The 22,793-nt window shown below is 47.8% G+C and overlaps 1 protein-coding gene across 1 annotated transcript in view; it reads right to left on the bottom strand.

Moving 5' to 3' along the window:
• Positions 1-783: 783 nt before the first annotated feature.
• LOC144756219 (uncharacterized) overlaps positions 784-22,793 on the bottom strand; it is a 134,199-nt gene continuing 112,189 nt past the window's right edge. Inside the window, exons 4-6 of the mRNA XM_078645835.1 lie at positions 22,547-22,618; positions 18,283-18,378; positions 784-8,227 (exon numbers count right to left, since the gene is read on the bottom strand). Coding sequence (XP_078501961.1) covers positions 7,278-8,227; positions 18,283-18,378; positions 22,547-22,618 — 1,118 coding nt within the window. The 3' untranslated portion in view covers positions 784-7,277. The remainder of the gene's footprint in view (positions 8,228-18,282; positions 18,379-22,546; positions 22,619-22,793) is intronic.

Here is a 22,793-nt window from a genome sequence, read left to right as displayed (position 1 = left end):
TATTTTTCCCATCAGATCAGATAATCTTTATTCGGTATACATTAAATAGTATAACCATAAAAGCATACAATAATATATATTTGAAAAATCCACAAAAATCCATAGGAAATTCAAACAAAAAGACAGTTAATTATCACATCCCAAGATTTGATTAGCAGTTAGGGGTGGGCAAAAAATTCTGCTACACCAGCGGAATTTTGTCCAATCCGCGTTCTGCACAGAGTTCAGAAAAACTCTGTGAAGTGACACAGAGCGGAGTTTTCTCTCTGGAGCGTCTCAACGTTAAGTTGGTAGGCGCTCGTAAGAAAAAAATTGGACGCTATATCTCCTCTCTGCAAGATTGCTCAACACAGGTGTTGGCAGACGGTGGCAGCCGCTCAAGTTGAGAAATCTGCCACTCGAGTAGAATGCCTGTTCGAGAGGCAGAAAGCAGCAGCGCCCATTGGTGTGATGCCTAGTGCCATTCGCGTTGATTTTACAACGTGGGACAAACTCCCAGCACAAAAAAAATCAGTGGGAGCAGTGCGACTCTGCCGCTCATGGAACTCCGCATAGCAGGGTAGAGTTCTTCTAGCACTTTGCGGAGTTCTGCGGAAAACTCCGCAAAACTCCACCCAAGCCTACTTAGCATGGCCTAAAGGAAAATGCTACTTACCAGTATGCATCTGTTCTTGGCATGTAGGGCTGCAGAACCACACACTTTAGATCACCATCTGTGGTGCTCCCGGATGATTACACTTTGTTGTTGTCTTGGAAGAGTCTTTGTCTGCTAGGTGACTCCTCCCTTAGACCGTAGTGCGCAAGGGCATCGACTCCATCCTCAGATTGTTTTCGCCATTGGACAAATGATGGAGTTGTATCATTACAGATAAGGATGACCATGTATTGTGTATCTAAATAAGATAATACTGGAATAGATATAGGTAGCCAGGGAGGCGGTGGGCGTGTGTGGTTCTGCAGCCCTACATGCCAAGAACAGATGCATACTGGTAAGTAGAATTTACCGTTCGAGGCATATGGGCTGCAGACCACACACTTTTGCATAGATTGCACAGCAGTTTCTCCCTTAGCGGCGGTCACCCACATCTGTTGCAGTAGTTTGAAATAATGTCTTTAGTACAACCTGGCCCACACTTGCTTGTTGTTTTGCCTGCACATCTACACAGTAGTGTTTTGTAAATGTGTGCGTAGTAGACCATGTAGCTGCTTTACAGATATCATCTAATGGTATGTTTCCTAAGAATGCCATAGATGCTCCTATCTTACGGGTAGAATGAGCTCTAGGAGGAATGGATAAAGTGCGTTTTGCTTTTTGGTAGCAAATTTGAATACACTTAACAATCCATCTAGCAATGCATGATTTTGAAATTGGATTGCCTTTACGTGGAGGTGAAAAGGACACAAACAGTTGTTTAATTTTACGAAAAGGTTTTGTCCTATCTATGTAGTATAGAATTGCTCTTTTTACATCTAACGTGTGAAGAGCCCTTTCTGCAACTGTTTGTGGTTGTGGGAAAAATACCGGCAACTCAATGGATTGGTTGAGATGGAACGGTGAAATGACTTTTGGCAGACACTTTGGATTTGTCTTGAGAACCCATTTATTATGATGCAGTTGTATAAATGGTTCTTGGATTGTTAATGCCTGGATCTCACTCACTCTTCTTAGTGATGTGACTGCTACTAAAAAAGCAACCTTCCATGTAAGAAACTGTAACTCACACTTATGCAATGGTTCAAAGGGTGGACCCATAAGTCTTATAAGAACAATATTTAAATTCCATACTGGAGAAGGTGGTATTCTTGGAGGAATTATTCGTTTAAGTCCTTCCATGAACGCTTTAATTGCAGGTACCCTAAACAAGGACAAATGTTGTCTGTTTTGTAGACATGCTGCTATAGCAGCAAGAGGTAATTTAATTGAAGAGAATGCTAAATTAGATCTTTGTAGATGTAAGAGATAGCATATGATGTTTTGTATAGAAACATCTAAGGGGTTAACCTTGTTATGTGTGCAGTATACAGCGAATTAATTCCATTTTGCTGCATAACATGCTCTAGTGGTCGGATGTCTTGCTTCTTTAATGACATCCATGCAATTAGGAGGTAAATTTAGATATCCAAAATCTAAGACCTCAGGAGCCAAATCGCTAGATTGAGCTGCATTGGGTCTGGATGCATAAACTCGCCATGGTTCTGTGTTGGTAGATGTGGGGAGAGTTTTAGTTTGTGATGTGGTACTACAGAGAGCTGCAGTAGCGTTGTGTACCACGGTTGTCTTGCCCACGTTGGTGCTATTAGAATCAATGTGAGAGAATGTTGCCTTAATTTCCGTACCACTAATGGAATTAGTGGGTGAGGTGGAAAAGCGTACGCAAATTTGTTTGACCAGTTCATCCATACCGCATTGCCTTTGGATAGTGGGTGTGGGTATCTGGCGGCGAAGCTTAGGCATTTGGAGTTGCTTTGTGTGGCAAACAGATCTATCTCTGGTTGTCCCCACATTTGAAAAAATGGCTGAAGAACTTGAGTATGCAGCTCCCATTCGTGTATCTGTTGTCTCTGACGACTTAACAGATCTGCCAATTGATTGTGAACTCCTGGTAGATGTTCTGCTAACAGATAAATGTTTTGAGGAATGGCCCATCTCCAAATGCTCTGCGCCAGCCGGGAGAGTTGTAGGGAGTGTGTTCCTCCTTGCTTTTGAATGTAATACATTGCTGTCATATGGTCTGTCCGGACTAGTACAGCTTTGTTTGATATGTAATGCTGGAACGATTTTAGAGCTTGAAAGATTGCTAGTAACTCCAGATAATTTATGGGAAGTACCTTTTCGTTTTATTGTTCACGTACCTTGTATTGTATGACTTTGTAAGTGTGCTCCCCATCCCATGAGAGATGCGTCTGTGGTCAGTATTATTTGTGGAACTGGCTCTATAAACGGCCGGCCCTTTGAAAGGTTTTTGTTGTTCCACCATTGCAGAGAGCAATGCGTCCGGTCGTCTACCACCACCAGATCTGTTATTTCCTGTCGAGCCTGATTCCACTGACCTGCCAAGCATTGTATGTCTTGCGTATGGGACTATGAAAATGCAAGATGCCATCATTCCTATTAACTGCATAAATACTCGAGCCTGTAGTGAGTGTTGTGCTTGGAATGATTTGATGAGATTCTGCATAGCTTGTATTCTCAGTAAGTTGGGGTACTCTATTGCCTTGGAGGTATCTATAGTTGCACCTAGGTACTGCTGAGTCAGGGACGGTTGTAGATGTGATTTCTTTAAATTCACTGTAAATCCCAACTTGTGTAGCAGGCAGACTGTTTGATGCGTGTGCTGTACGCATTGGTTGTATGACTTGGATTTTATTACCCAGTCGTCTAGATATGGGAATAAATGAATGTTGTCCCTTCTTAAGTGTGCTGCTACTACTACTGCTAGACACTTTGTGAATACTCGAGGTGCTGTTGTCACTCCGAAATTGAGCACCTTGAATTAGTAGTGCTCACCTTCTAGCACGAACCATAGGTATTTTCTGTGAGACTGATGAATGGGAATGTGGAAGTAGGCGTCCTTTAGGACTAATGTGGCAAGGAAGTCGCCTTTCTCTAGCAACGGTAAAACTTGTTGTAATGTGACTATATGAAAGTGGTCTGAGTGTATGTACTGGTTTAGGGGTCTTAGATCTAGAATTGGTCTGAGAGACCTGTCCTTTTTGTGTATGAGAAAATAAAGGGAGTAAACTCCTGTGTTTTGATGTTGCTTTGGTACTGGTTCTATTGCATTCTTTTGCAGTAGTGATTCCACCTTTTGCCTTAATAGTAAGAGGTGTTCTTGTGACATAGGACGTTGTCTGGGTGGTATTGTTGGAGGAGTGGAAGTGAGCTCCTGGCAATAACCTGACTGAATTATTTGTCTCACCCACCTGTCTGTGGTGATGGAGTTCCAGACAGATAGGAACTGTTGTAATCTTCCCCCGACCGGAGTGGAATGGTCTGGGGGGATGAAAGGGAAGTCACTGTTTGGGAGTAGAAGCGTTGCGATTGGTGTTGCCTCTGCCCTTATTATTGTTTCCTCTATACCCTCCTCTATAATATCCCTTACTGGGCGAGGTTTGGTTGGGTTGTTTGTAAGTAGAGGAGGTGTTATCAGTTTGAAAACCCTTTGATGCACCTCTATACGAGGAGCGATGAAAGGAAGGTCTATTAGCTTGTGTTTGTAAAGTTCCCATTGATTTTGCAGTATCCGTATCTTTCTTCATCTTTTCTAGTGCACTGTCTACATTTGGACCGAAAAGATGTTGTTGGTCAAATGGCTGGTTTTATATACTGGCTTGTACTTCAGGTTTGAAGCCAGAGATTCTTTGCCATGCATGCCTACGCAACAATACCCCTGTATTTACTGCTCCAGATGCTGTGTCTGGCGTGCATCTTATTAGTTATTAGTTATAACCTTTCCTTCCTCTATTAAGTCAGCAGCCCTAGCCTTATATTGTTCTGGCAGCACGCATGAGTGACTCAAGCTCATCATAATGAGCTCTGTCATATCTTGCTAACAGAGCTTGAGTGTTAGCAATCCTCCATATATTGGCAGCTTGTGATAGTGTGCGTTTCCCTGAAGCATCTAAAAGCTTTGATTCTTTGTCAGGGGGTGGAGCATCCCCTGTTGTTTGAGAGTTGGCTCTTTTTCTCGCATTTGATACTACCAGAGAGTATAGTGGCAACTGCCCCTTAATGTATGCAGGATCAGAGGGAGCTGCTTTATATTTCTTTTCCAGTCTGGGGTTAATTACCCTTGCCCTGGCCCTGACTGGGTCTTTAAATATTTCTGGTGCGTGTCTTACCACTCCATTAAGTATTGGAAGTGTGGTAGTGGTTTTATGGGACGTTAACAGTGTATCCAAAAGAAAATCCTCTTTTATTGGATCTGTATGCAGGTCTACACCATGAAAAGTAGCTGCTCTATGGATGAGTTGTGTGAACCCAATGGTGTCATCTGGTGGAGATGGCCTAGACGGGTATGCCTCGTTTTGTGGTAGATCTGGTGCATCTGGTGCATTGTAATCCTCCCATGGGTCACCTGATGATCCAGCCATATCATCTGAGTCATTCATGTTATCTATTTGTTGATAACTCTGTTGTGAGTATGTATCCCCATAATCCTCCTCTTGTGGTATTATACTATGTGTACTAGCTGGTGAGTGCACAGAAGAAATATCTGGTAGTATTTCTGGTGAAGGAATATTTGTAGGGGAAGTCTGAATATGCTTCTTTGGAGGAACAGGAGATGCTTTAGGACAGTCCATTTTCCTCTTTTCAGGCACTGTGTACACTTTTCCAGTGTTTGGATGAATTTTTTGTTGTTTGCCTTACATCAGGTTGGAAAAGCTCTTGTACAGGTAAATCCTTTTTCGGTGCCGATTTATGTGGTTTGGAACCATCAGGCTTAGCCTTCACAGTGTTTATTGCCTTGGAAACAGTTCGGGATTTTGGTTCCGAAGACTTTTCTAGCTTTTTCTTTGGATCTGTGCTTTTTGGATCCGAAGCTTTCGGTGCCGAATAGTGTTTCGATATGGAAACCGCTTTCGGGTCTGCTTTTTTCGCTACCAGAGTTGTCTGTGTTTCGGTAACTTTGGAAAGTCTTTCGGTGCCGAACTTGGTTTCGGAACCTCTTTCGGTGCCGAACTTGGTTTCGGTTCGGTAACTTTCGGCATTGATGGGTGTGTTGGTGCCGTTGTTAACTTCGTTTAAGCACTTTTGCTTTTCGGGACGACAGTCTGACTCGAGCCCGAGCCGACTGGAGACTATAATACTCTTCGCTGCAGAGCCCGAAGGCGGGACGTCGGAAGGTTTCGATCTGTGTGCACCCGGACCCGAAGGCGGTGGTGGAACCGAATCCTGTCCCGGTATGGGGGGTGAACAGGGTCGACGCTCTTACTCACGACCTGTTGACCAGCTGGAAGAAGATCGTCATCTTCGGATCGATCCTCCTCACCGGAAGCTGACTCTGCTTCGGAAGCAATGTATTCTTCTTGTTCTTCGACGTCTACCTCGATCGGCGCCTCGTCGATGATGAGGTCTGGTGTCGACGACGAGGACTGCTCCATAGCTCTTCGAGCTCGACGATCCCGGATTGTTTTCTTGGACTGGAACGAAGCGCAGGCCTCACAGTCTCGACTCTCGTGCTCTGGAGAGAAGCACAAGTTGCAAACCTCATGCAGGTCGGTGTGGGGAAACTTGTGTCCACCCTGACGGCACTTCTTGAACGGTGTTCTTTCCATGAGCCAAAGGCCCAGTGGTGCAATTAGGCCCAACGGCCCCGCTGAGCGCTGGAATGGAGAAGTGGATCCTCTCTTCGACGCGGGTGACCGGAATCAGTGTCGAAGACGATATTGATGTTGTAGGGGCCGAACGATGAACACATCCGAGCCCGATGGCGGAAAAAAACAATCTGAGGATGGAGTCGATGTCCATGCGCACTACGGTCTAAGGGAGGAGACACCTAGAAGACAAAGACTCTTCCAAGACGACAACAAAGTGTAATCATCCGGGCCCACCACCAGATGGTGATCTAATGCAAAAGTGTGTGGTCTGCAGCCCATATGCCTCGAACAGAGGTGTTCACAGTCCAAATTCCTCTTTTTGTGGAAAGACAAGGTTCATATATTTACTTTTAAGACCACCATAGAAATGACATTAAGTAAGACCCAGGCTAAAAGAAATAAAAAAAATATATAGAGAAGTACTTAGTGCAGATAAAAACATCAAAAAGTGGACTTTACTTAATAAGCAAAGTGCAGCCGATCACTATTGAACAGTTCCAACTACAGGAAATACCAGATGCAGTTATTTTCTTATTATTGGTGTAGGGAATAAACTGTCAATTGTTATGAATACTCATTTGAAGTTCATAATTGAAGTTCCAGGTGATGTTGAAGATACCTTTTGTGAAACGATCTTTCAACATCTAGGGTTCCAAAAAGTGTAGACAATATAGGGTCATAGAATGTCCTTTTTAACAAACCTCTTACTGCATTCTGTGTATGCAAATGGCTTGTCACCCATGTGAAACGTCTGGTGATAGTGAAGATCACTTATTCACCAAGCTCTTCTTGTTCTGAGTGCAAGAAAATAACTCTCATCCATGTAAACTCTACGATGATACTGAAGGTCTGTTTCATACATAAAACTCTTCACACATTCAAAGCATGAAAACTGTTTCTCACCTGTTTGAGTTATCTGGATATGTTTAAAACGTGTGAGCTGATTAAAAATCTTTTCATAATGATTGCATGAAAGTGGCTTCTTTGTGGGTTCCCAGGTGACGTCGAAGCTTTGTCCTTTGAATAAAGCTTTTTCCACACACAGTGCAAACAAAGGGCTTCTCACCAGTGTGGATACTTCGGTGACGTTCTAAATCTGACTTATAGAGAAATCTCTTCTCACACTCGCTGCAGATAAAGGGTTTCTCAATTGCAGCGCTGTGGATTTTAAGGTGGCGTTCAAGTCCTGGTTGGCGAGTAAAGCACTTACCACACTCACTGCAGGAAAAGCGTTTCTCAATTTCACCTTTGTGGATTTTCATATGGCTTTTGTGGTTTGATTTGCGAGTAAAGCTCTTCCCACATTCAGTGCAGGCAAATGGCTTTTCATCATTTTGAATTCTCTGGTCTTGTTGAAAGTCTAATTTAAATGCAAAGCTGTTAATATGGCTTTTGTGGTGATGCTGAAAATCTGACTTGGACACAAAGCACTTCCCACATTCATAGCAAGGAAAGGGTTTCTCAAGCTCACCCTTATGTATGTTCTGGTGACGTTTAAGCCCTCCCGGCTGAGTAAAAGCTTTACCACATTCAGTGCAGAGAAAGGGTTTCTCACCTGTGTGGATTCTCTGGTGACAATGAAGAATTGACAACTGGGTAAATCTCTTCGGACATTCAGTACAGGAAAAGGGCTTCTCACCGGTATGGATTCTCTGGTGACGAAGAAGATAGGACTTGTGAGCAAAACCCTTTCCACAATAGCTACAGGGAAAGCGCTTCTTTAGCCCATGGTATTTCCGATGGTGTAGATGATTCCCAATTCTTTTAAATGCCTTTGTATCATCAGTGGAGAGGGTGTGGTTGTCCTCACTTTGGAGTGTTTGATATTGGTTAAGGACAGACTTTGGAATAGAGGTCTTGTTTTCATTGCATGTAGTGGACTCCTTCACAAGCATACTTGTCATACCTGACATAGAATGAAAAAATAAATTAGGAAAAATATTTTCTTAATTAAACAAAACACACCTCAGTTGCCTCCTGTGAAAGAGGGACAGTCATAATACAGACAAACAATGAAAGATAGTCAAGAAGCAGAAAAATGTCACATTGGTCTCTGATAGGCATATGCACTGAACTGCAAATGTTATTCTGCCCTATTACTGACAAAACTCAAGAGGTCCAATGAAAGCAAGTGTTGGATACCTTGAGTGACAAACTTGTACCAGTCCGTGCAATGACTGGCGAATGCCCAGTGATGGAAAAGTGGCATGATTTTAAGCAGGCTAGAGCTGAAAAACAGCCAATCGATTACACAACAACTGAGAACTTCGATCAATCAGATTCTTCAGAGTAGATTACATCTTGGTTGTTATTATGGGAAAACCACTGTGTAGTTAATATGTTCTGTCAGTCAGGAGTCTTTTGAAAGTTTCAAAACAGGATCGCCTGTATATTTTAAGTTTGGCCCCAAACAGCTTTAGTCCTCTTCCTGATAACAGATTATCAATTAAAAAAAAGACAACTTTGGTTCAGCCACTTCAACTTTGGTTGCTTGCACCAGCCCAGTCACCTTCAGCCATAGCTTGTGGAAAAGGTCATTCATACTTAGGGCATTTTTTACGTTTTGGTGGTGATTGGCAAAAAAGTCTGTCTCCCAGATAAGCAACAGCTTCCCCAAATCACTAGTCTGCAACTCCACCAGTCAGGCGCTGCAGGAGAGTGTCAGAGTAAGTGGTTTTTTATTTAATGTATATGTTAGAGTGCAGTGCACTTCTAACCATAAGTTGTTACAGTGAGATTTATATTAAGAGGTGAACGGGATAGCCAAACTCCTAGATGGTCAACAAGAAGTGTTGCAAGGCTCCCTGGGAGGAGAGTCAACAGAGCCTGGAGCATGGAAGAAGGGTCCAGGGAGCTACAAAGAAAGGGAATAGCAGAGGTTTTGGGAAACCAGCCTCGGAAGCTCCTGTGGTACTGGTAGATGAGGTGCAGGAGGAGGCGGCCGTGGACCCAACCAGGGAGGACAGTGCCTCTGTAGGAGACCTGCCTGAGCTTGTCGGGTGGCAAGTTGAGGGTGGACCTACCGATTGCCTAACCCCAGAGAGGCTGAGGTGACGGGAAGGAGCCCAGGCAACTGATGGCACCTCTGGAGATCACCTTATTTAGTGGGAGAACAGCCTCCTCTACAGTAAGCCTAAAGAGCCTGTGCATGGGGCAACGTGCTGGTGGTTCCCCAATGTTACAGGGCCTTGCTACTGGGTTTGGCTCATGAGATTCCCTGGCAGGACATCTGGGATAGGACAAGGAGCTTTGACAGGTTTGTCACCCACTTTTATTGGCCCTAGATGTGGACAGTCTCAGATGCTTTCTGTAAGACACGTCTCACTTACCAAGCCAGTGGGAAGACAGGGAAGTAGCTCAATGTTTCTCTGACTCCCTGGCCTGCTGGCATCCCCTTTGAGAGGGTGGGCATCAACATTGTTGGTCTCTGGACCCCACAATTGCCTTGTGCAACAGGTTTACCCAGGATTTGGTGGACCATGCCACATGCTAACCAAAGATCATTCCTCTGAAAATCCTAACTACACCTGCAGTGGCTAGGGTCTTGATGGGTTTCCCAATGCAAGTGGTGTCAGACAGTGGCATCAACTTCATGCCCATGTACATGAAGTTCATGTGGAAGGAATGTTGGGTAACCTAGAAGTTCTTCACAACTTATCACCCCTAGACTAATGGGATTGTTGAGAGATTCAACAAGACCCTTAAGGACATGAGTATGGCCCTACCGGAGCCCATGTGGTAGAAGCAGGACGTCCTCTTGCCCTGCCTACTCTTTGCATACACAGAATAGTGTAGAAAGGAGTAGGATTGAGCTTTTTTGAACTCCTCTATGGTCACCCAGTAATGGCGCCAGTTTAGTGAAGGGAGTGGGAGCAAACTGCAAAGAAGCCCTCTCAGGATGTGGTTAGCTACATGCTAACCTGCTGCAACAAAATGTAGACGTTCTGGAAGGCTTTTGATAACTTGGAAGCGAGCCAGAAGTTGACAAAGCAATGGTATGACCAGAAGGTCACTCTGGTTGGGTTTTAGCCAGACCAGAAGGTGAGAGTGATGGCGCCAGTTGAGCACAGGGCCCTCCAAGACCATTGGACAGCGTCCTACGAGGTGTTTGAGAGGAAGGAGTAGGCTTCATACCTGGTGGATCTCAAGACACCCAGACACCCCCTATGGGTCTTCCACCTCAATCGCTTGTAGCCCCACCATGGGGTACCTCGAGTTGGGGTAGAAGAGTGGCGGGAAATGAACACAGGGATCACTTAACAAAGTAAAATGACAGAGATAAAAATATGCACCTGGAACATCAGAGGGATGCACACACCATCGCTCAGGTATCAAATTTATTTCTACCTCAAACGCCATCAGGTCCACATCGCACTCCTACAATAGACACACTTAAACAAGGCGGAAGTGCAAACACTACGCCGCAGATGGCGCGGGCAACTCTACGCCACGGAATACTCCTCCTATGCCTGCGGAGCGCTACTATGGGTGAGACCCGGGTCTCCTTTCACGGTAACACAATCACACACAGACTCAGAGGGCAGATTTGTGATCGTCCAGGGCAGGCTGGATGGACAACCGGTGGTCCTGGCTGCCTTATACCCCCAAACACGGACCAGGGAGATTTCTTTGCGCAGCTGTCTACGAAGCTAGCGCCCTGGCACGGCGTCCCCTGGATATTGGGAGGCGATTATAATTGCATACTTGACGACACACTAGACCGCTCCATCCCACCCCGGGCCGGCACACCAGCGCATGGCGCCATGAAGGCTCTCACCCACTGGGCAACACAATGGGACCTGCACGATATTTGGCGTATTCGTAACCCCACCTCTAGGGTGTATTCCTACTACTCGGGAGCGCACAATTGCACGTGAGGTTAGATAGATATAGGATATCCGCGGACCTTCTCCCCCTAGCCACGGACACATACTACATGGGCCGCACCCACTCCGACCACAACCCACACATACTTGCCATAGCATGGGAGCGCCCACACCCAACCATCCACACTTGGAGATTACAGCCAGCTCTGCTCCTCGATGCCCCCTTCCGCGACTCCCTCACAGCGCAAACAGCGCAATACTTTGTAGATAACACCGGCACGGCGTCCTCCCCCCAGATTGAATGGGACGCCTTTAAGGGCGTGATCAGGGGACACCATTTGGGCACGCAGGGGCACATACAGAAACAGCTAGAGGGAGAACTGACGCACGTAGAGGCCGACCTGCTAAAACGGGAACAGGAGGCGCGGATGGGCCGTTGCTTACAGCACGCGCGGAACACGCGCGGCTCCTGGAGCGGCTTTGCCATATTAATTATGCAGCCCACTCGGCACGCACACATCATCTCAGTGATAAGCCTGGGAAATTGCTATCTGCACCGACAGGGGCGAGGTGGTGTATACACAAGCTACGATACATGCGGCTTTCATGGGTCACTATCAGGCTTTGTACCGCTCCCAACTGCGGGTCTCCGCCGTGGACATCGTAAACTATATCTCGGACATACAGTTACCGAGATTGACTGCCGTGCAGCAAGACGACCTAGGGGCGCCGCTTGCGCCAGAAGAGCTGCGCACCGCCATTTTCGCCCTGTCGAATGGTAAGTCCCCTGGCCCAGACGGGCTACCTGCCGAATACTTCAAAGCCTGCTCTGACATTCTGATTCCTGAGCTGCTGAAAATGTACATAGCTGCCGCCGAGGACTCCTCTCTCCCCCCGCGTTAAACGAAGCCACGCTTATCTCCATCTTAAAACCCGGTAGGGATGGCACGCGCATGGGCTCCTACCGACCGCTGGCCCTGCTAAACACTGACTACAAGATACTGGCTTCCACCTTAGTGCAGCGTCTGGCCCCCCTAGTCTCGACTCTCGTGCACCATGACCAAAACGGCTTTGTGCCTACGCGCAGTACCTCCTATAACATCCGTAGGCTGTTTAGAGTGCAAGCCTATTCCACCCACCAATGGCCCCGATCGTGGTGCCTTGTACTGGACCTCGAGAAGGCATTTGACTCCGTCGAGTGGCCCTACATTAGGGCAGTGCTGGAGAAATATGACCTTGGGGACAATTACATCGACATGGTGGGTTTACTCTACCACAAACCAACTGTGCGTGTACACACGGGCAGGCTACTATCTGACACCATCCGGTTGCGGAGAGGCACTAGGCAGGGTTGTCCCCTGTCCCCACTGCTCTTTTCAATGGCCATGGAACCTCTTACAGCCTTGCTCAGGATGCAGGGAGAGGAGTGGGGGATCCCACTGGCAGATGCTTTACATGCGGTCTCGCTATACGCGGACGACTTGCTACTATACATTAGGGGCCTGACTCGTATACCGCAGTCTCTATCTGACACCTTCCGTACTTTTGAGGCCATGTCGGGACTCAAAAACTGGACCAAGTCTGGAGTGTACTCCTTCAGCCCAGATACGCAGGAGTGCGACATCTGCATTAATGGCGGGAGACTTGCCTGGTACCCCACCACATTTAGGTACCTTGGAATACACATATATAGAGCCCCGTCTGACATCTTGGAGGGAAACCTGGTCCGGGCTATCTTCTCCCTGCACGCGCAGATAACCTTTTGGAAGACCCTTTCTCTGAACGTGCCCAGCCGAGTTGCACTGACAAAGATGATAGTTTTACCAAGACTATTATACTATTATGCGAATATTCCAGTATATGTTCCGACCCGGGTGTTTCGGGAGCTAGAAACCTCGCTCCGGAACTTCATCTGGAACACTGGGAGACCTCGCATAGCGCTGGCGAAGCTCTATGTACCCACGGAGGCTGGGGGCCTCGCGGTTCCCAACCTGGAACTTTATTACCTGGCAGCACAGATGCAATGGGTGACGGGATGGCTGAGTGGTAGAAACGTAGGTGACACCGCTACAGACGCTATGGCCTCGACTCATACGCAGGTCTGCACGTTATTTCACCCCCTGACCAGGAACCCCTGCCCGTCACATCCTGCATGTGGCGGTAGCTCGCAGATGCTTTCTGCGCTGCTTGAAACTGACTCGCGAGGTGAAACCAAATGCCCCAGCGCTTTCGCTGCTGGGCACTCCCCGAGAGGGTGGAGTGGTGACGGAGGCTATGCTGGAGAGGTGGGTGCAGGTGGGAGTGGAGACGCTGGGCGACTTATACGGGGACGGCGTCCTGCTTCCCTTTGAGGCGATGACCAGGGATACGGGCCTACCAGCTGGGCAGTTTCTCCATCATGCGTCCATAGTGCGCACACTTGCACTCCCCTGGTGAGACATGACTGAAGAACTGCCAACACACCACTTCATACAATACCTCCATGTTATGGGCAATGGGTCCCACGTAATCCATTGGCTAACGCAGGCTCTCCTTATGCACACACAACACTCCACTCAACAGCTACGGGACAAGTGGGCGGCAGATAGGGGGAGGGTATGGACGGATAAAGAATGGACAATGGTACTGGCCGGCCCAGTTAATGTCCCCCGCAACTCCCGCTTTAAAATTATACAATTTTATATACTACACCGCGCATACCTGTCGCCAGACAAAATCAACAAATACTTCTCAGTTACCACTACTGCGTGCCCACGCTGCTCCCTGGTCGACGCAGACATATTACGCATGCTTTGGGCTTGCCCCAATATACACACATACTGGACCACAGTGACTGACCTGCTACGGCAGAGCGCTGGCGAAGGCCTGCCACACACGTGGGAAGCTTGTATTTTGGGACTCTACAAGAGGACGAAGCTCAACAGGGTACCGGCTAGGTTCTGGGACCTGGGCCTCGTCACAGCCAAACGCTTACTCACCAAACGTTGGAAGAAGAGCGAACCCCCACAAGCCAAACACTGGTATGCCTCGTTTGATAATTGGGCGAGAGCGGAGAGCGTCGTACTGCACAGGGAGGAGACAGCGGGGCACAGGAAGTTCCCCATTGCGCAACTCTGGGATGACACCCTGAAATCCTTCCAACAGGCGAGTTTAGATCAAGGAATCGCTTAGATTATACCTCTCTCTGGACCGGCCGTGACCAGTAGGTGGGGCAGACACCCTCACGCCCCTATCGATACCTCCCCATTTTAGATAAGTGAAAGACATAACTGATGCTTACACTGAGAGGTGCTACTGTAGAGATGCAACATGACAGCCGCTCAGGACCCCCGCAATCCCGACACCGGCATTCCGGTGCATGTTGGACATCACTGAGCCGCTCTCCCCCACCCCCTGCCCTCCCCTCCTCTGAGAAAGACCCGCGATCCACAAGGCCCAACCAGTAAAACGCTCTTGCCCCGGACTCGGAGGCACACCTCCACGGACACACATTGATATTCTTCTGGTTCTACTAGCCCTTTACCTTTACCCCCTCCCCCTTTTCAGTTATATTCTTTCTTTTTAACTTCTTCCCCCGACACCTCACAATGTTGGCGAGTCCTTTCCTTTTTTTTGTCCCGACCTCAATTTCCCCTTCTGGTTCCGTTTGGATGTCAAGGCAGTCTTACCTGTGACCTGCCAGTTACACAGTTGTGAATATTATATTAGTTACCGATACCCAACTGATCCGCAACATTCTAGATATGACCATGAAATGGGGGATACCTTACACATTGGTTGACGGGAGTGACTTGGGGAAGGAGCGCAACCACACGAACATGCTGCCTCATACCACATCTCAACCCTCATATCCCAAGCTACACTGCCAATACCACCATACGACATCACTCTCTTGGAAATATACATCCCTTGTCATATATCCTATCAGTTTTGCTGCAAGAACCGTGATATGTGTTCAATGGCCCATCATGTATCATTACCATACTGTATTGTCGTTATGGAGCTATGTAGATTATATGTACCATTTCCTCTTACATAATGCATAATTGTGTACTGAAAATGAATATTGGAAAACTAATAAAATATATTCAAACAAAAAAATGTGGTATCTCGAGTGGGCTGCTGCTGCTGAAATTGTAGCCGTGGTCTGAAACCAAATATCAGCTACTTGAAGCAGGTTGGTCCCATTGGGGCCCTGGAGCATTGGAGAAGAGGACTGGACCTGCTGTCTGTGACCCGAGAGGAGCCCTGAAGAAGTGCATCTCCTTTCTCTTCTATCATGGACAAAGAGTTGCACTCTTTCAATGGCCATTTAGCGGACCTCTTGTGTGGCTTCAGAGACTCAACAGAATTCAAGAGGCCTTTTCTTTAAAGTACCCAGCTCAGCAGTGGCAGCTTACTAAAATTACACTTACAATATATTTGATAAAAATTCTGACATAGTCATTAGATTTAATTGTTATTAAATATAAAATAGGTGCTTGAAATGTGTCTGTAGCTTGTACAGGGCAAAAGTCACCATGTTTTAGGTGACGGATGATGGAGAATAGAAGGAGAGGAAACCTCTCCCTGATCTTGTGTCATTCAAGGAGAAAGATGGGTCAGTGGATGGTGTTAACCTCTCCCCTACTCTGACCCCAGAGCAGCAGAGGGACTGTCGCCAGCTATTGGGACAGTTTCGATCTCTGTTCTCCCTCAGCCATGGGCTTACAAACTTGTGTACCCAAGATATTGACACTGGTGACAGTTCCTCTGTCAAAAACAAATCTACAGAGGGTCAGACAATGTGAGGGACATCACCAAGGAGGAGGACTCCATGATGCTGAAGTTGAGCCCACTCCAGTAGTCCCTGGTCCAGCCCAGTGAGGCTGGTTCCAAAGGCTGCCCACCGGGCACCACACCAGAACTCCAGTTCTGTCTGGAATACAGGGAGCTCAATTCAGTCACCCATCCCTTGAGATGATGCGCTCATATATCGGTTGGGAACTGCCATGCTCCGGAGTACTTTTGTACTGACTTGAGGCTACTGGCAGATTGCATGAACTGCGGTGGCTAAATTGAGTATAGCGTTTTCCACACCAGCGGCCACTTCGAATTCAAGGTAATGCCCTTTGACCGGAAAAATGCCCTTACCACCTTCTAGAGGCTGGTGAACCAAGATCTGGCTTTGAATGGAGGTCTTCAGAGCTCCTTACCTTGATGCCATAGCTGTCTTGAGTAGCAGTTGGTAAGACGCCCGTTTCAGCTCCAGGAAGTGCTTCAGGTTCTGCAACATGCAGGCCTGAATTTCAAGGTCAGTAAGTTTCAGATAAGGCAGGGGGCTATAGTGTACTTGGATTTACTGAAGGGTGGAGCAGTCCCTCTAGGCCATGATAGAAACCATCGTGGCCTGGAAGCCCTCCAAAAGGCAGACAAAAGTGAAGGCATTCCTGGACCTCACTGGTTACTACACAAGGTTTGTCAAGGGCTATGGTACCACTGCTGACCCTGTGCCTCATAGGACCAGTCCAGCCAGAACTGCCAAGCCATGTCTTCCCTGGACCGGAAACAAGCATCCTGGGACCGATTTCTGGCTGACCAGCCATCATCAGCTAGGCTAGCTTGAATCCAGTGGCAAAGTGAGCAAGGGACCCACGTCTGTGCATACTCTGCCAACTTTGCGCAAACAAACCCTGTTCCCATGAGGCACAGGGTTAGACTGATTTGCATATGGCCATGTCTGAACTGGGGTGGTGGAGTGAGCTAAAGAATGATGATGGATTAAACCCAGTTCAGTTGACTTGGGGTGAGTGTTTGATTTGCTCAAACGCTCCGTCCTTCATCCCCTTTGGTATCGCTTTGTGCTCTTCGCTTTCAACTGGGAAATATGTTCAACACTTACATATTATGCACCCAACCTTCTGAGCAGCAACACTTAGAGGTCAGTTATTTATTATTTAAAATCAGGTTTTACTACAGGTCAAAACAGTGATTTTGACATGGGTTCATAAGGGGTTTGGTAACCCGCAGGGGATAGCGTGCAGGGCCTGCAGGTAGCACCACACCAACACATAGCAAAATAATTTGCACAGCATGGGTCTTGGCACTCACAGGATTGGTTGCAGCAGCAAACTCCAGCTGTGCATGGGCAAAAATGTTTTAAGATAAATATGTAAAGTGAGAGGCGGACGTCCATTAGGGGTTAGGAGCCCATGGGGGGAGTTAGTTGCTGGACCTGGCCAGAGGCCAGGCCCTGCAGCCAACCCACAACTGCACACAACCAAAAGCTGTGTACATTAGGGAACCCGGGAGAATATGATTTCTTTTTTAAAAACCACAGAATTGTATTTTGGTCCTGTTGTGGGTGACCCAGAAGACAAGCGAGTGACTCATCTGGCATCTTATATTTCTTGTCCAGTTTAGGAACCATTGCTGCAACTGTAGCTGGGGTCTGCATCAGTTTTCTTGTCTCTTTGCAGGTCGTCACAGTCATTTTCTCTGACTGCCAAAGGAAGCTCAAATCGCTTTACAGCTCTTTCAACTAGGGTATGAGAGTTACTAATGTTGTCCAGTGTTGAGTCAATCGGCAGAGGTGTTGTTGCATCTACCACCAGCAGAAACAGTCATCCTACTCATGTCCTCTCAGTATATTTGAGCTAGGCAATTCTCCTAACTCGTGCCCCAACAAAACTTTCACTCGTTCACTCGCCATACATTGCTAATTACTTCCCGTATTACGTCACTCATGACATGTCCAATGACATCATTATGACAAAACTGTGCATGACAGGACGCAAGTTATAGTTACTATAGGATACGAGTTAGTTATTTGTATATTGTATAATTCAGTAGTTTTGTTTCTTTAAAACAGTACATCTTAACTGACATTATCAACTAACTGTAACGTCCCTTTAACCTTTGTATCTTATATATCTCTACACATCTATATCTACATATTTGTATATTTTCGTTTTCTTCCATTGAAACTTATGTCAAATGTCCGTAAAATCAGCTATGATACTTGCTGTAACAAGGCTTCCTTAAATACACCCCTTAAGTTTCCATGGATCTGTACAAGGACCCATTAATTCTCAGACACACAGAGCTTGTTACGTTCTCTACTAACTTGGAACTAACCACATCTTCTCATGCTCACCTGAATTCCTTATTTCAGGTTTTGTTGTCTCCTGAACACATGATTCCTCCTCTGGTCTTGTGCACAGTGAAAACACTGCTGTTATACGTGGGACCCCTGAAAAGAGAAGACACACCATATATAATTGCATGATAGAATTATTGAATAAACACAATGAGTTGAGTAATCTGAAGTATAACCCAAAAGCAACTATCTGAATGGAGTCCTTAAAAGATGAGCTGTGGAACAGACACACAGGTGAGTGACGCCACGGTGTATACAGTACAAAAAATCCCAGACTCTCCAAGCTCAACTGCACAAACTCCATCTACATCGCTGGCGGCCCTGGTGGAAACACCATCAATTTCTTAGACTCATACAAAAATCTGCAAAGGCAATTAATACATACTAGTAAACTAAACATAATTTTCTTTCTGTGGTAATCTATGAAATCCTTTTTTTAAGAAGTAAGTCATTGGTTATGTGACATTTAGGCCAGGGGAGAAAGGAAGAACTTAAATCGTATAGCAAACTTTAGAAGAACTTGAACTTCTGAACACCGAGTCAAATTAGGAAGGACCCACTCGCTGTTACTGATGCTAGTCAGGAATGCTCTCATTTTTAAGATGACTACTCATGTGGTAAAAGATGTGGCTTTTAACTTCACTGTCCAACACAAGTGTAGACCCGAACCCTCTCTGAGGTGCAATGACACACTGCCCAACCCAAGGGTAGATCTGAACACACTTAAGAGCCTGAGGTGCAGTTACACGCTATCCAACCCAAACGGTACACAATTTGAGGCTGGCTGCAATGGAGCCCTGGTCTGATACAGCAGGTAGGCTGATCCTGGCAAAAGTCTGGAGGTCAAAAAGTTCAAAGGGGACTGCCGCTTTTGGGAAGAAAAATCCTGCTGCTGCTGAAATTGTAGCCGTGGTGTGAAACCGAATGTCGGATACTTGAAGCAGGTTAGTCCCGGTGGTGCCCTGGAGCTTTGGAGAAGAGGACTGGACCTGCCATCTGTGACCTGAGAGGAGCCCAGAAGAAGTGCATCTCCTTTCCTTTTCCATCTAGGACATGGGTACTCACAAACTTTCTCTCGGGGGCCAAATTTACAGTGTGGTTTGTGTCTGAGGGCCGCACCGGTGGGGGTGGGGTCCGTAGGGGAGGGGACTGTGCTAGAGCAACAAAAACAAACTGGTACCATGAGGTTGATCACTGGTCCCTGCAGCGGACGCCTTCGTCCACTGAGCCACCAGACCCGGCATACACACATCTCTCTCTCTCGCTCTCTCGTTCTTTTTCAGTCTCTCTCTCCCTCCCTCTTCCTCCCTCTCTCTACCTCTCTCTCCCCCGTCTCTCTGTCTCCCTCCCTCTCTCCCTCTGTCTCACTCACTCTGACTCTCACTCTCTCCCTGTTACCCTCTCCCTCTCTGTTTCCCTCTCCCTCACTCTCCTTCCCTCTCTCTCCTTACCTCTCTCTTTACTTCCCTCTCCCTCCTTCCCTGTCTCTCTCTCTCTCTCTCCTTCCCCTCCCTCACTCTGAGGTCTCCCTCCCTCACTCAGAGGGGTTCCCTCCCTCACTCTGAGGTCTCCCTCCCTTGCTCTGGCTCCCTCCCTCCCTCGCTCTGGCTCCCTCCCTCTGTCTCCCTCCCTCCCTCGCTCTGCCTCCCTCCCTCCCTCTGTCTCCCTCCCTCCCTCGGTCTCCCTCCCTCGCTCTGTCCTCCTCGCTCGCTCTGTCTCCCTCCCTCTACCTCGCTCCTCTGTCTCGCTCTCCCTTGCTCTGTCTCCTCCCTCGCTCTGTCTCCCTCCCTCTACCTCGCTCCTCTATCTCCCTCCCTCTCCTTCGATCTCCCTGTCTCCCTCGCTCTCCCTCGCTCTGTCTCCCTCCCTCGCTCTGTCTCCCTCTCTCCCTCCTTCTTCCTCCCGCTCTCTACCTCCCTCTCTCTACCTCTCTCTCTCTCTCTCTACCTCCCCCCCCTTGTCTCTCTGTCTCCCTCTGTCTCACTCACTCTGACTGTCTCACTCGGTCTCCCTCTCTCCCTGTTACCCTCTCACTCTCTCTGTTTCCCTCTCCCTCACTCTGTTTCCCTCTCCCTCTCTCTCCTTCCCTCTCTCTTTACTTCCCTCTCCCTCCTTCCCTCTGTCTCCCTCTCTCTCTCCTTCCCCTTCCCTCACTATGAGGTCTCCCTCCCTCACTCACTCTGAGGTCTCCCTCCCTCGGTCTGCCTCCCTCCCTCGCTCTGTCTCCCTCCCTCCCTCCCTCGCTCAGCCTCCCTCCCTCCCTCTGTCTCCCTCCCTCGCTCTGTCTCCCTCCCTCACTCTGTCTCCCTCCCTCACTCTGTCTCCCTCCCTCTCCTTCGCTCTCCCTTGCTCTCCCTCTGTCTCCCTCGCTCTCCCTGTCTCCCTCGCTCTCCCTGTCTCCCTCGCTCTCCCTGTCTCCCTCGCTCTCCCTGTCTCCCTCGCTCTCCCTGTCTCCCTCGCTCTCCCTGTCTCCCTCGCTCTCCCTCGCTCTGTCTCCCTCGCTCTCCCTCGCTCTGTCTCCCTCGCTCTCCCTCGCTCTGTCTCCCTCGCTCTCCCTCGCTCTGTCTCTCTCCCTCGCTCTGTCTCCCTCCCTCGCTCTGTCTCCCTCCCTCGCTCTGTCTCCCTCCCTCGCTCTGTCTCCCTCCCTCGCTCTGTCTCCCTCCCTCGCTCTGTCTCCCTCCCTCGCTCTGTCTCCCTCCCTCGCTCTGTCTCACACCCTCGCTCTGTCTCACACCCTCGCTCTGTCTCACACCCTCGCTCTGTCTCACACCCTCGCTCTGTCTCACACCCTCGCTCTGTCTCACACCCTCGCTCTGTCTCCCTCCATCGCTCTGTCTCCCTCCCTCGCTCTGTCTCCCTCCCTCGCTCTGTCACTCCACCTCGCTCTGTCTCCCTCCACCTCGCTCTGTCTCCCTCCACCTCGCTCTGTCTCCCTCCACCTCGCTCTGTCTCCCTCCACCTCGCTCCTCTATCTCCCTCCCTCTCCTTCGCTCTCCCTCCCTTGCTCTCCCTCTGTCTCCCTCCCTCGCTCTCCCTCTGTCTCCCTCCCTCACTCTCCCTCACTCTCCCTCTGTCTGCCTCTCCCTCGATCGCCCTCAGTCTCCCTTCCACGCTCTCCCTCTGTCTGCTCCCTCTCCCCCTGTCACCCTCTTCATCTCACCCTGCCTGTGTGTGCCCTGGCTGAGACAGCTTCTGGGCACACACACACACAGCCGCCGCACCCGAGCACTTCACAGGTCTTTAAAAGACCATTCAAATGTTAACAAGGCTTTGTTCACCTCTTAGGCCCCTGCAGCTCCACTCTGACTATGGCGGGAATCGCCCGCCTCCACAGAGCAGCAGAGTCTCTTGAGTCGCGCTGCCGCAGGGGTGTTTCCTGACACACTTTAAAAATATATATTTATATATATATATTAAAACACGGGTACAATGTTTGGATGGTCCGCGGGCCGCCAGGGAAGGCTTGCCGGGCCGCTGTTGGTTGAGTACCCATGATCTAGGACAAAGAGTTGCACTCTTTCAAGGGCCAGTTAGCGGGCCTCCTGTGTGACTTCAAAGACTCAACAGAATTCAAGAGGCCTTTTCTTGGAAGTACCCAGCTCAGCAGTGACAGCTCACTAAAATTACATTTACAATATATTTAATTAAAATTCTGACTTAGTCATTAGATCTCATTACTATTAAATATAAAATAGGTGCATGAAATGTGTCTTTAGCCGGTACAGGGCAAAGGTTATAAAGTATGTACGTTATACCTTGACCTTTCCTATTTACCAGTTATAGTCTAATCAGTGACAATATTGTTTGGGCCCAGTCACTGGGTGAACATGGCATTTCTAATGTCACACATGTTCAACTCTTACATATTATTTGCCCAACCCAGTGAGCAGCAGGGTGCACTTAGAGGTGACTTATTTATTAGTGTTTCCTACAGGTCAGAAGAGTGATTGACAGGTCTACAGAAAAGGGTTCAGGCTGCTGCAGTCAAGCTACACAGGTCAGGCCTAAAGCTACTTTTCACTGCCACGTAGTGGATGGCAGAACAAGTGCCGTACTTCAGAGGTGACATTTAACTTTACATGCCAATAATGTACATTTCTGCACCATATACTGGGATCCTAGTGTCCCAAAGTTAGAGCTCAAAGTTTCCAGGAGGCGAGTCACAAAAAAATGAAATGCTGGGAGGGACCACCCAAAAAGGGGTCACCCTGAAACAACCGCACATTCACCAACACAAGAAGTGTAGCAATTTATGACTTACCCGCCTCAGGGTCTGCACTGCTTTCTTCAATTTCCTGACCAAGAGGATCAATAAAAGTTGAAGCTGGCTCTTCTTTTTTCCTCAATAAAATAGCAGAATGACGTAAAGAAAATCAGGTAGAACAAGTTATTGGCAGTTACAGGCTTATACGAAGCGAGTTTCATACATTACAAACATACAATTTTAGACCACTAATATTCTTTCTAAAAGGTTAGGACCATTACCTTTTACAAGTTCAGAAGATCTT

Source organism: Lissotriton helveticus, chromosome 5_1, assembly GCF_964261635.1.
Source record: "Lissotriton helveticus chromosome 5_1, aLisHel1.1, whole genome shotgun sequence".
NCBI lineage: Eukaryota > Metazoa > Chordata > Amphibia > Caudata > Salamandridae > Lissotriton > Lissotriton helveticus.
The sequence above is the reverse complement of the archived record's forward strand: the minus strand, read 5'-3'. Positions and strand labels throughout refer to the sequence as shown.